The 13514-nt window shown below is 44.6% G+C and overlaps 1 protein-coding gene across 1 annotated transcript in view; it reads left to right on the forward strand.

Annotated features, from left to right (window-relative positions):
- The first annotated feature begins 1310 nt into the window (after positions 1-1310).
- The window catches only part of KCNAB3 (potassium voltage-gated channel subfamily A regulatory beta subunit 3), a 98163-nt gene continuing 85959 nt past the window's right edge, over positions 1311-13514 (forward strand). The window contains exon 1 of the mRNA XM_073547019.1: positions 1311-2094. Coding sequence (XP_073403120.1) covers positions 1874-2094 — 221 coding nt within the window. The 5' untranslated portion in view covers positions 1311-1873. The remainder of the gene's footprint in view (positions 2095-13514) is intronic.

Raw genomic sequence — 13514 nt, forward strand, 5'->3', positions numbered from 1 at the left:
CTGATCAGCTCCTTGACCTGGTACCTGCGGAGTCTTGACAGCTTCGCTTACCTGGTTTTTGAAGGGCACCTTTGTATAAACTTAGTGCATAACCACTTCGTCAGCCTGATAGCAGCATCAGAGTCTTAAAGTCTTCTTTTACCTAGTTCTTCAAAGGTATAACTGCTTACAGTGTTCATCTGTGGAGTCTTCCCACCTCTTCAGCCTGGTTCCATCAGAGGTTTAGATTATCTTACTTGTTTTTATCAGGTCATAACTATTTAACCCCCATATCTGGTGTCTTACCACCTGCTCTGCTCACTTGGGTCTTGAAGGACATATCTGATCTGTTAATGATACTATTACCTGTTAACCTACTCAGATCACATGGTTCTTGAAGGACATATCTTTCTATATCACTATTACGTGGTGTCCTACCAGCTACTTGGCTTAGATGGTTCTTGAAGGACATATCTTTCTATATCACTATTACCTGGTGTCCTACCAGCTACTTGGCTCAGATGGTTCTTGAAGGACATATCTTTCTATATCACTATTACGTGGTGTCCTACCAGCTACTTGGCTTAGATGGTTCTTGAAGGACATATCTTTCTATATCACTATTACCTGGTGTCCTACCAGCTACTTGGCTCAGATGGTTCTTGAAGGACATATCTTTCTATATCACTATTACCTGGTGTCCTACCAGCTACTTGGCTCAGATGGTTCTTGAAGGACATATCTTTCTATATCACTATTACCTGGTGTCCTACCAGCTACTTGGCTCAGATGGTTCTTGAAGGACATATCTGTTTATGCCACCACCTTAACCTGGTACTTAAGGAATATTATTATTATTTATTATTATAGCTCCATTTATTCCATGGTGCTTTAAATGTGAGGAGGGGTATACATAATAAAAATGAGTAAAGTAATCTTAGGCAATACAAGTCACGACTGGTCCAGGAGGAGAGAGGACCCGGCCCGTGAGGCCTCACAATCTACAAGGGATGGGTGAGAATACAGTAGGTGAGGGTATCCATGGACTTATCTCCTTTCCTTGACTATTACTGAGTACACCACCTGTATACCGCAGGTGTTTACCTTTCTTTTGCAGAGCAGTACCATACCTCTTCAGTCTTCTCCTGCACCTCTCTTTTGTCATAGCCCTGCAGACAATTATATGCGGCGATCGCCTCCAGACTGAGGTTGCGGAGCATCACCCCCTTCCCCCAATCCCATTTGCAGCCAGGTTAGTGTGTGTCTCATTAGCACTATGTGGGATTGTATACATAAAGTCTATGTATCCAGTGTGTGAGTGGAGTCAGGAGGAGGAGGAGGAGCTGGTATTAGCTGCATCGGTGCAGAGAAGGATGCGAGAGGAAGAGGGAGAGGAGCAGGGAGGGATGTGCAGAGTGCCCCCTGGATAACTGCAGAGCTGTCCCACCACTGCACACAGGGCATCGCCACCACACTCCCATCATCTCCCCAAGTCCTCTGTAGTCATCAGCCCCACATTGATCTGCCCTCCCCTGGTACCCGTACCATATTCTCTCCTCTACCCACACAGCATCCTGGCTCTCTCCACATCTCCTCCTGGACCACTCACTTTTTTGTCTTCCCCTTGCCCCATCCCCCTCAGCTCTCCTCCCTTGCTTTCTCCTTCCCCCTCTGTCTCACTCTCTCCATACCTCTCCTGTATCCAAACACATCTTTCCCCTTCAGCAGCCTGTCCTTCCACTCCTATGCCACTTCTCCTGCATTGTCCCTTCTCCTTTCTGACCCACTGCCACTACCCTTGCCTGGACAGGTGTGGATCTCACCTCCTGGCGTCCCCATAGACACCCTTCATTCATACCATCTCCCATCTTTCGTTTTCTCTTTGCCTCTCAAAATGCAAGTTTCTTTTGCCTGCACGGAACAGACGTTAAGAAGTAGGACCAGTGAGGACCGTCTTTGCCCCACGCGCCCTTCTGTGGGGCAAAGTGGGGGAAATGTGGGGCAAATAAAACAACGAACACCCCCGCTTGGGACAAAAAACCCTAATCAGGTGCTGCCCCTTCTGTCACACATCCTGCGGGAGTCCACCGGCAAATCTACTGGCATGAAATACAGGTAAGAGCAAGCTACATCCACAGGGACCATCACTATCACATTATCTGTCATCTATCTATCAATTATCTATCTATTTTCTACCTATTTTCTATTATCTATCTATGTATCTATAATCTATCTATTATCTATGTATCTATCAATTATCTATCTATTATCTATGTATCTATAATCTATCTATGTATCTATCAATTATCTATCTATAATCTATCTATCTATATGTTATCTATCTATTCTCTATCTATCTATTATCTATGTATCTATCAATTCTCTATCTATTATCTATCTATTTATCTATAATCTATCTATCTATTATCTATGTATCTATCAATTCTCTATCAATTATCTATCTATTATCTACCTATTTTCTATTATCTATCTATATGTTATCTATCTATTATCTGTCTATGTATCTATTATCTATCATCTATCTATCATCTATCATCTATTATCTATGTATCTATTTATCTATTATCATCTATCTATGTAGTATCTATTATCTATCTATCATCTATTATCTATGTATCTATGTATCTATCTATTTGTCTATCTATTATCTATGTATCTATTATCATCTATCTATCTATCTATCTATCTATCTATCTATCATTCTTATAAAGATACAAACCTTACACTGACTGTTGTGTTGTGGACATTCATGTCGCCATTATTTTCCCCCCTTGGGTTAGACTGGAATGATAATACAGTTGTAGATGGCCGATGCTCGGTCCCAGGAGACCCTACTGATGCCCTCCTGTCCTGTTCCCATCAGCTCTTCTCCCATAAATCCTTATAGAAGTGATTGGGACATTTGATAGGAGAGTGATGGCGGTAGCCCCGATCTTATTGCACTGCTACGTGACTGAGGTACGGATTCCTATGGATTAGATAACAGGAGAAATCTTTTGTGGCCACTAGCCTTAGCTCAGACGCCTACACAAGGCCTCACATCCACCTGACTCCCGACATACAGCAGAGCTTCTGTGGACCCTTTTATAAGTGCCCTTAGGACGCAGATTTTTAAGTAAAGACTAGAAGTGGATTTAAAAAAAAAAAAAAAAAAAGAAAGAACTTGGATCTAGGCTTGATTTCACAAACTTTATTAAAACAGCATGTGTGAAGGCATCCTAACATACAACTGAGCTAGTCATGATATATCGTGTAGTTCTCCAGAAATACACCTAAACTATTACAGAGATACACCAGAGCCAATTTAGAGATCTACCTGAGCTAGCCATAACATTCCCTTAATATACTCTGTAAATACACCTGAACTGTTCCAAGCATACACATGGCCTATTCCAGAGATACAACTGAACTATTCCAGAGATTCACCTGACATATTCCAGGCATCCTCCCGACCATTCCAGAGATCCTCCCGAGCCATTTGAGAAATCCTCCTGAGCCATTCTAGTGATCCTGCTGAGCCATTCCAGAGATATACCTGAGCCATTCCAGAGACCCTCCCAAGCCATTCCAGAGATATACCCAAGCCATTCCAGAGATATACTCGAGCCATTCCAGAGATACACCCAAGCCATTCCAGAGATACACCCGAGCCATTCCAGAGATCCTCCCAAGCCATTCCAGAGATCCTCCCAAGCCATTCCAGAGATCCTCCCAAGCCATTCCAGAGATCCTCCCAAGCCATTCCAGAGATATACCCGAGCCATTCCAGAGATACACCCGAGCCATTCCAGAGATACACCCAAGCCATTCCAGAGATCCTCCCAAGCCATTCCAGAGATCCTCCCAAGCCATTCCAGAGATACACCCGAGCCATTCCAGAGATACACCCGAGCCATTCCAGAGATACACCCAAGCCATTCCAGAGATCTTGCCAAGCCATTCCAGAGATATACCTGAGCCATTCCAGAGATTCTCCCGAGCATTCCAGAGATCCTGCTGAGCCATTCCAGAGATATACCTAAGCCATTCCAGAGATATACCGTCCTGGGCTAATCCATAGATACACCTGAGGTTTTCTAGAAATACTCCAGAACTATTTGTGTGCTACAATAGTTCTGATATACACCATAGGTACACCCGATATATTCCTGAGCCTTTCCTGCCCTACACAAGAATTACATTAGTTCCAAGCTACTCCTGAGATACATTTGAGCTATTGCTGAGCTACGTGAGTTCTTAGGAGGTACACCTGAGCTGCTCACACTGAGTTTCTGCACTATATGAGTTAGTTGTAAGATGCAGCTGAGACATCTGAGCTCTTAAGAAAAGTCATGCCTCAGCCTCCTTCATTGGGGTCTTGCGTCTGAAACCCAGAAGAATGGTATTCAGACAGAGGCTCGATGGAGCCATTCAGTATAATGAGTTAAACTCTGGTTACTTTTTCTAAGGGTGTCTGTCTTTTAAGTAGGATACAACAGTTAAATAATGCAATATTTATGTCCATAGCTACATATAGAGACCACCAGAAATAGCGTCCAACAGAGGACAAAGGTGCAGACGTTGGACTCGGTTTGCTTCATTACAAGTGACAGTTCTCCTGGAGTCACTGCCTGACTTCCATTTTTCTGATCTTCAGATGGAAGCACCCAAAACAAAGTATGGTGTGCAAATGGTGTGCTGTTTCTAAGACACAGGAATTCGGAGTTTTCTGAATACTGCTGAGATATACTGTGATACTGCTGCGATGCCTCTGCATGCTGAGATTTTAGTTGCAGGAGTATACAGAACTTTAAAGGAAAAACTGACAATGTGGGCACATTTTGCTGAGTAGGTATGTGGGCGGACTGACTGAGTGGGCACAGTAACTCAACGGTCACAATTTCTGGATGGCACTCCAGTGTGGCTACATTTTCTGTGTGGGCGGCACACCTTGATGGGCATACATTATGTAGAACTACTTTGTATGCATGGTTGTTTTTTTTTCCTCGTGCATAAGGCAACCCTTATACACATAACAGAAAAGTTGTCTAAATTCGGCTGACTTAGCCGATGACCTTATGTATATTGGAGGCTCCTGACTTTTCTCTGTGCCCCCCAATATCTGTTGGGAAAAAGAAGGATCAGGAAAGCTGAATTTCACTGGCTGATCTCAGGTGAGATAAGTTGCCGCCACAGGTGCTGAACTGTGCATGTGTATGAGTGGGGTGAGAAGCGATTTCTGTTCATCCAACATACAGTTGTGTGAAAAACTGTTTGCCTCCTTCCTGATTTCCTATTTTTTTACATGTTTGTCACACTTAAATGTTTCAGATCACTAAACAAATGTAAATATTAGACAAAGATAACACAAATAACACAAAATGCAGTTTATAAAATGAAGGTCTTTATTATCAAGGTAAAAAGAAATCCAAACCTACTGGGCCCTGTGTGAAAAAGTGATTGCCTCCCACCCCCTTTAAAAGAAAAATTAACTGGCTTATCACATCTTTGGGAAGCTGAGTTCAGATTCTCTAGCCACACCCAGGCCTGATTACTGCCACACCTCACCTATTCTCAATCAGGAAATCACTTATATAGGACCTGCCTGACAAAGTGAAGTAGACCAAAAGACATCAAAAGCTAGACATCCCGCTGCGATCCAAAGAAATTTGGGAACAAATGAGAAACATAGTAATTGAGATTTATCAGTCAGGACAACATTGTAAAGCCATTTCTAAACCTTTGGGACTCCAGCGAACCACAGTGAGAGCCATTATCCACAAATGGCGAAAGCATGAAACAGTGGTGAACCTTCCCAGGAGTGGTCAGCTGACTAAAATTACCCCAAGAGCTCAGCAATGACTCATCCAAGAGGTCATAAAAGACCCCCACAACAAAATCCAAAGAACTGCAGGCCTCACTTGACTCAACTAAGGTCAGTGTTAATGACTCCACCATAAGAAAGAGATTGGGCAAAAATGGCCTGCATGGCAGAGTTCAAAGACCAAAACCACTACTGAGCAATACGAACATAAAGGGTAATGTTAGTTTTGCCAGAAAACATCTTGATGATCCCCAAGACCTTTGAGAGAATATGCTGTGGATTGACGAGACAAAAGTTGGACTTTTTTGAAGGTGTATGCCTCATTACATCTGGCATAGAAGTAGCACAGCATTTCAGAAAAGGAATATTGTTCCAACAGAAAAATATGGTGGTGGTAGTGTGATGGTCTGGGGCTGTTTTTTCTGATTGAGGACTTGGAAGACTTGCTGTGATAAATGGAACCATGAATTCTGCCGTTTACCAAAAAATCCTGAAGGAGAATGTCCAGTCTTCTGTTCGTGACCTCAAGCTGAAGCGCACTAGGGTTATACAGCAGGACAGTGATCCAAAACACACCAGCAAGTCCTCCTCTGAATGGCTTTAGAAAAAACAAAATTAAGTCTTTGGAGTGGCCTAGTCAAAGTCCTGACCGTAATATGATTTAGATGCTGTGGCATGACCTTAAAAAGATGGTTCATCCAAGAGAACCCTTCAATGTGGCTGAATTACAGCAATTCTGCAAAGATGAGTGGCCAAAATTCCTCCTGAGTGTTGTAAAACACTCATCGCCAGTTACCGTAAACACTTGTTTGGAGTTTTTGCTGCTACCAGTTATTAGGTTTAGGGGACAATCACTTTTTCACACAGGGCCCTGTAGGTTTGGATTTCTTTTTCGCTTAATAACAAAGACCTTCATTAAGAAACTGTATTTTGTGATTACTTGTGTTATCTTTGTCTAATATTTAAATTTGTTTGGTGATCGTAAACATTTAGGTGTGACAAACATGCAAAAGAAAAGGAAATCTGGAAGGGGCAAACACTTTTCACGTGACTGTGTATGTTTACGTGCTGTTACTGTGTTTAAACTGGTTGAATGGGTGATGTGGTTATATGGAGCTTAATGAGCTGTATAAATTCATATATAGAAGACGAGACGTGTACAGAACTGGATTTCTGTTTATGTATTACTGTAGATCATATTACGGTATATCATAGTCTCTGGGGAACACTTGCTGTCAATCAATAGATACAAATGGAATAAATGTACAGAGACTGTAAAACCATATGTTGCTCTATTAAAACATAGCAAAACTTATAAGGGTCTCCCTGTAAAAGTCAATAGGTGATGGTAAAAGCTGACCTCCTCCCCTTCCCTGCACAATGACCTCTGGACAAATAGCAGCATGCCCACAACACTCTCCCATAGAAGTAGGTACTTGTCAAAGCCGACCTCCTCTCCTACACTGCCCAATGACCTTCTGAAGGGTAACAGCATCCCCACAATATTGTTGCATAAAAGTAGGTGATAACTAAAACTGACCTCCCCTCCCTACACAATGAGTCCAGGAATTCTAACAGCATGCCCACAACACTCTGTCATAGCAGTAGGTACAATGTCAAACAAAAGGGTAACAATGTTTTGAATTTGTGAATTTCAGGATCCAATTCTCATTATCCACTACTGCTTTGAACATGGTATTACCATCATTTTATAGGCAATCATCTCGGCTATCTCATACATAAATCCGACTTTCAACTATTTAGCATATGTGTCACAACTCTGTTGTCTGGTGTCCCAGGACCAGGAGCTCGTTCCCTGTCCCTAATGATAGGGTGCCCTAGCTCACTCTGTTCCCTGGATTAATTGTGATGGTGAAGATGCCAGGGACACATACCATGCCTTAGCTCCTGAATCCGCCCTCAGTCTGTATTCTTCACCCACCCAGGGAAGAGGGGAGTAGTAGTGTACTTTAATATATCAACCAGACAAACAAGGTAATAAAAACAGGCATAAAAGGAACATACCAAACATACAAATATACACACAGAGACAACAGAGAAATGCATTGGGGAGTGAAGGATGGGGTTAAACCAAAGTAGGAGAAGAAAGGGAATTATCACACACTCAAAACCTAGCAATAGTCACAGATAAATCCACCAAACACCTTCTCCTATAACAACCACCAACAACCTCCAGCCATGGAGCAAAAGCTACTCTGACAATGAGTGCTAGCCCAGACCCAGATTATATAGGAGTGGCTAACAGTAAACAGCTGAGCCTTCATGCAGGAAAGCTTCCAGGAGCTCTCAACTGAGCAGATTAACCCCTGCACTGATAAAAGAGACTTACACCATTTAATATGAAGGCAAAGTGCTTCTAATCAGTGCAGGAGTAGGAGAAAACAGATGCTGTGGTCTTCTGGCTCCTCTCTGTCATGGTATACCCATGACAATATGATTAGTAATGCAGATACTTGTCATGTCACTGCATTGTTACTGTTTTGCTCCTAAACATCAAAATTTTAATTTTTTTATTTTGTTAGTATTTTGTAAATCTACCTTTTGGCTTTCAACACTGTCTGATTCTTTCTGGGCTGCTATTGGTCAAATTCAGACATGTCTCGACCGAAATATGATCCCAGGTCTCTTATACACGTTCCCAAAGTTGGCACATACTGGTCGACTCACTTAGCTTTTTCTTCAACTCTACCCACAAGTGATTGCTTGGGGCTGAGGTTTAGGAACTGTGAGGGCCAATCCAGCACCTCTACTTCATTGTCATTGAACCATCTCTTCATCAATTTTGACGTATGCTTTGGGCATTGTTCTGCTGGAATAGTATGGTGTCCTTTTCAAGTCCATAGTTCTCACCATCAATCCTGGTCAAGTATTCAACATCTTTGGCTGTGAAACAATCCCAAAACATCAGGCTTCCTCCACTGAACTTGACAGTGCCTTCAATTTTTTGACCTGATAGCCTCTTTTTCCCTTGTTTCTTTCAGACTCATTTGCACTATCAGAGGCTAGTCTATTTACTTTCTTCTCATCGCTCCAAATCACCTGTTTCCAATCTTCTACTGTTCACAAACCGTACTTTTTTCCAAATTTCTTATTATGATGATACTGAAGTCGAAGGCTTCTTTACATTTTTTCGAGTCACCAATCCAGACTTGTTTAACATGCATCTCTTAGTGCTTTCATGAATGTCTGTGATCTCACTATTACGAAACATACAAACCATCTTCACTACTGTGTTTGTTGTGCCAAAACTAATAGATCTTGTGATGAGCCACTTGTTGTCTACAATATTTTGCCTGGAGGTCCACCTCTTGGCTTCTGAATTGTTGGACGCACTTCATTTCCTATTCTTCCAACTGTCATGGTGCTCACATGATGCAGTTTGGCAGTTTTCTTGGCCGAGAGACCGCTATCGATGAGCTGGATGATGCTGTTTCTCTTGGGAAATCATCTTCATGGTTTCTCCTTGATTCAAACCAGTCAACTTTCACTTGGACATCATCCTAATAATACATTGAGTTATTAGGGAATGTGAGAATAGATTGCATTTTGTAGTATTGACACCCCTGCAATTCTGTCAGATAATACTCAGTTTCTTCCTTAAAATGATTGCAATCACAAATTCTTTGGTATTATTATCTTCATTTAATTTGTCTTAAATGAAAAAACACAAAAGAGAATGAAGCAAAAAGCAAAACATTGATCATTTCACACAAAACTCCAAAAATGGGCCAGACAAAAGTATTGGCACCCTCAGCCTAATACTTGGTTGCACAACCTTTAGCCAAAATAACTGCGACCAACCGCTTCCGGTAACTATCTGTCATGATCCAGTGTTGGATCTGGCGGTCTTAAAAGCACAAAGTGAACTTTTTTTACTTTGGTTAAGTTCAAAGGTGTTTTGACTGTCCCCGGTGGTGGTGAGTGGTATCGCACTTTAGGTTTTTTGTGCACGTAATTAATTATCAGGTGTTACTCCCTATAAAGGTGTGCTAGGGGTGTGCAATCACTGCCTGTGATATTGTGTGATTGTTTTCACTCTGGAGGAGAGCCTGGAGGAAGGATGGAGCTGGTGAGGAGTCCTGCGCAGCTTAGCCAGGGGGGACGTGTTTCAGCTATGGTGTCTGGACGAAGGGCTGGCATGGCGTGGTGGGGTCGCAGTGATGGTGTCAGCGGGAAGTGTCTGCATGGACTGGTGGAGTGGCGACTATGGAGAGTGGCACTCACCATGTGGGACTTGGCTGCTGAGCTGGACTCAAGCATGCTTGACTTCGTGTCAGAAGCTGAACTCATCCTTGGGACTCTGGTACTAAGCAGCTGCAACTGGTGGTGGACTCTGCTCCGAGGCTGCACTAAGGTGAAGGATCCTGTTATGGTGATGGATCCAGGTGGAGGAGAAGATGCACGCAGGTGGTGGGCTCTGTTGCTAGGAGCGTACGCAACAGAGCAAAGCTAAGTGGTGTCCCCCTGTATTGTCTCTTTCCCTTGTGTGTTATTAGTGCAGTGGTGGGATTAGTCTCCGCACCGACCTATTCCCTAGTGAGGGTTTAGGGTCAGGGCGAGCTAGGGCTCTGAGGTACGCGTGCGGCGCCCGGTGCGAAACCGGCATAGGGAACGTTAGGAGTGCAGGGACACTGGCTCAGGGGAGCTCAGGAGGTCTCCAATTCCCTTTTCCCTATTGCAGGGCCCACCACTGTTAATGTTTCCCAGGTCCCCCTTATTATTTAAATTCGCCATACTGGAGGCAGGGTTTCCAGAATGTTTATTAACGTGTAATACCTAAATTCGCCAGGTGGAGGCGGTGTATCCATCTGCACGTATTATTTAAATTCGCCCCACTGGAGGCGGTGTATCCAGGGTCACGTGTGTTATGGGTCCGCCTTGCGGAAACATCTGCGTCCTGACACACGTGACCATGACATTATCACAGGCCATACAGTTTTTTTTTTCTGGTGAGCCTTGGCCATGTGGAGACCTGTTAGTAATTGTTGCCGGGCCTCACTGAGGTGAGTGGGGAGTGGCATGGTATGTTAGAGCCGCTGCAGCAGCAGTTATCAGGGTCTGGGGCCTCTGCTCAGCTAACCAGAAAAATAAAAAAAAAATAAAAAAAAAATATGGCGGCTGCGGTCTGGCTAAAGCCCCCTAGAGTCGCTGCTGGGGAGCGGGACTGGTTCATGCATGCGGGCGCACCCAGGCAGGTGGGAGGAATGGTGCCCCACGGAGCTGCCTGGTATTCCCCGAGGTGAAGGGGTACGCCCCTGTGGTGAGCTGACTGGTGTGATAGTCCGCGGGGTTTACGCCAAATCTTCTATACCACCGAAGAAGCCGCCCTCCTGGTCGTGTGGAGGCGACCAGCGAGAGTATATTTCCTCCATTTTCCGGTCCCCTTCTCCTCCTGGTGTGTGCAGCAGGTGTGCTGCGGGGGAGTAGGGACAAATCCCTACCCTCGCCATTAACCAACCCTAGGAGGCGCAGTCCTCATGGTGAAAGGGTTGGAGGGTGGTGTCCCTTGGTGAATAGTGGGGGTGTGAGTGTGGTGACACAGGGGGACGCCTCTGTTGTCAAGTCCAGAGTGAGTTCACCAAATTTATGACAAACGAATGTGTGTAATAAACCTTCAGGTCCGGACCTGCGTGTGAACGAGCATGTATGGGTGCCACCAAAAGACATCTTGTGGAAATGTGTTGTGGAGTCTGATCGGCTCTTAACAAACATACACTTACATAAACTCGTTCCCCAGGTCGGCGCTGTGGAGATGAGTGGTGCCTCCAAAATGAACATATATTGCCAATATCAGCGGTGTGTTTGTCATAAACCTGAAGTGTCAGGTAGTGGTGGGGTGAACTCAGGATCTGGGCGTCCCCGCTGTAGGTGTTTCCCTAATGAGGGGTGGTCTTGAGGTACTTGGGGTACTGTCATGATCCAGTGTTGGATCTGGCGGTCTTAAAAGCACAAAGTGAACTTTTTTTACTTTGGTTAAGTTCAAAGGTGTTTTGACTGTCCCCGGTGGTGGTGAGTGGTATCGCACTTTAGGTTTTTTGTGCACGTAATTAATTATCAGGTGTTACTCCCTATAAAGGTGTGCTAGGGGTGTGCAATCACTGCCTGTGATATCGTGTGATTGTTTTCACTCTGGGGGAGAGCCTGGAGGAAGGATGGAGCTGGTGAGGAGTCCTGCGCAGCTTAGCCAGGGGGGACGTGTTTCAGCTATGGTGTCTGGACGAAGGGCTGGCATGGCGTGGTGGGGTCGCAGTGATGGTGTCAGCGGGAAGTGTCTGCATGGACTGGTGGAGTGGCGACTATGGAGAGTGGCACTCACCATGTGGGACTTGGCTGCTGAGCTGGACTCAAGCATGCTTGACTTCGTGTCAGAAGCTGAACTCATCCTTGGGACTCTGGTACTAAGCAGCTGCAACTGGTGGTGGACTCTGCTCCGAGGCTGCACTAAGGTGAAGGATCCTGTTATGGTGATGGATCCAGGTGGAGGAGAAGATGCACGCAGGTGGTGGGCTCTGTTGCTAGGAGCGTACGCAACAGAGCAAAGCTAAGTGGTGTCCCCCTGTATTGTCTCTTTCCCTTGTGTGTTATTAGTGCAGTGGTGGGATTAGTCTCCGCACCGACCTATTCCCTAGTGAGGGTTTAGGGTCAGGGCGAGCTAGGGCTCTGAGGTACGCGTGCGGCGCCCGGTGCGAAACCGGCATAGGGAACGTTAGGAGTGCAGGGACACTGGCTCAGGGGAGCTCAGGAGGTCTCCAATTCCCTTTTCCCTATTGCAGGGCCCACCACTGTTAATGTTTCCCAGGTCCCCCTTATTATTTAAATTCGCCATACTGGAGGCGGGGTTTCCAGAATGTTTATTAACGTGTAATACCTAAATTCGCCAGGTGGAGGCGGTGTATCCATCTGCACGTATTATTTAAATTCGCCCCACTGGAGGCGCTGTATCCAGGGTCACGTGTGTTATGGGTTCGCCTTGCGGTAACATCTGCGTCCAGACACACGTGGCCATGACATTATCAATGAGTTTCTTATAATGCTCTGCTGGAATTTTAGACCATTCTTCTTTGCCAAACTGCTCCAGGTCCCTGATATTTGAAGGGTGCCTTCTCCAAACTGCAATTTTTAGATCTCTCCACAGGTGTTCTATAGGATTAAGGTCTGGACTCATTGCTGGCCACCTTAGAAGTCTCCAGTGCTTTCTCTCAAACCATTTTCTAGTGCTTTTTGAAGTGTGTTTTGGGTCATTGTCCTGCTAGAAGACACATGACCTCTGAGGGAGACCCAGCTTTCTCACACTGGGCCCTAAATTATGCTGCAAAATTTGTTGGTAGTCTTCTGACTTCATAATGCCATGCACACGGTCAAGCAGTCCAGTGCCAGAGGCAGCAAAGCAACCCCAAAACATCAGGGAACCTCCGCCATGTTTGATTGTAGGGACCGTGTTCTTTTCTTTGAATGCCTCTTTTTTTCTCCTGTAAACTCTATGTTGATGCCTTTGCCTAAAAAGCTCTACTTTTGTCTCATCTGACCAGAGAACATTCTTCCAAAACATTTTAGGCTTATTCAGGTAAGCTTTGGCAAACTCCAGCCTGTCTTTTTTATGTCTCGGGGTAAGAAGTGGGGTCTTCCTGGGTCTCCTACCATACAGTCCCTTTTCATTCAGACGCCGATGGATAGTACGGGTTGACACTGT

This window comes from Dendrobates tinctorius, unplaced genomic scaffold (assembly GCF_039654945.1).
Source record: "Dendrobates tinctorius isolate UK_male_01 unplaced genomic scaffold, ASM3965494v1 ptg000151l, whole genome shotgun sequence".
In the NCBI taxonomy this organism is placed as follows: Eukaryota; Metazoa; Chordata; class Amphibia; order Anura; family Dendrobatidae; genus Dendrobates; species Dendrobates tinctorius.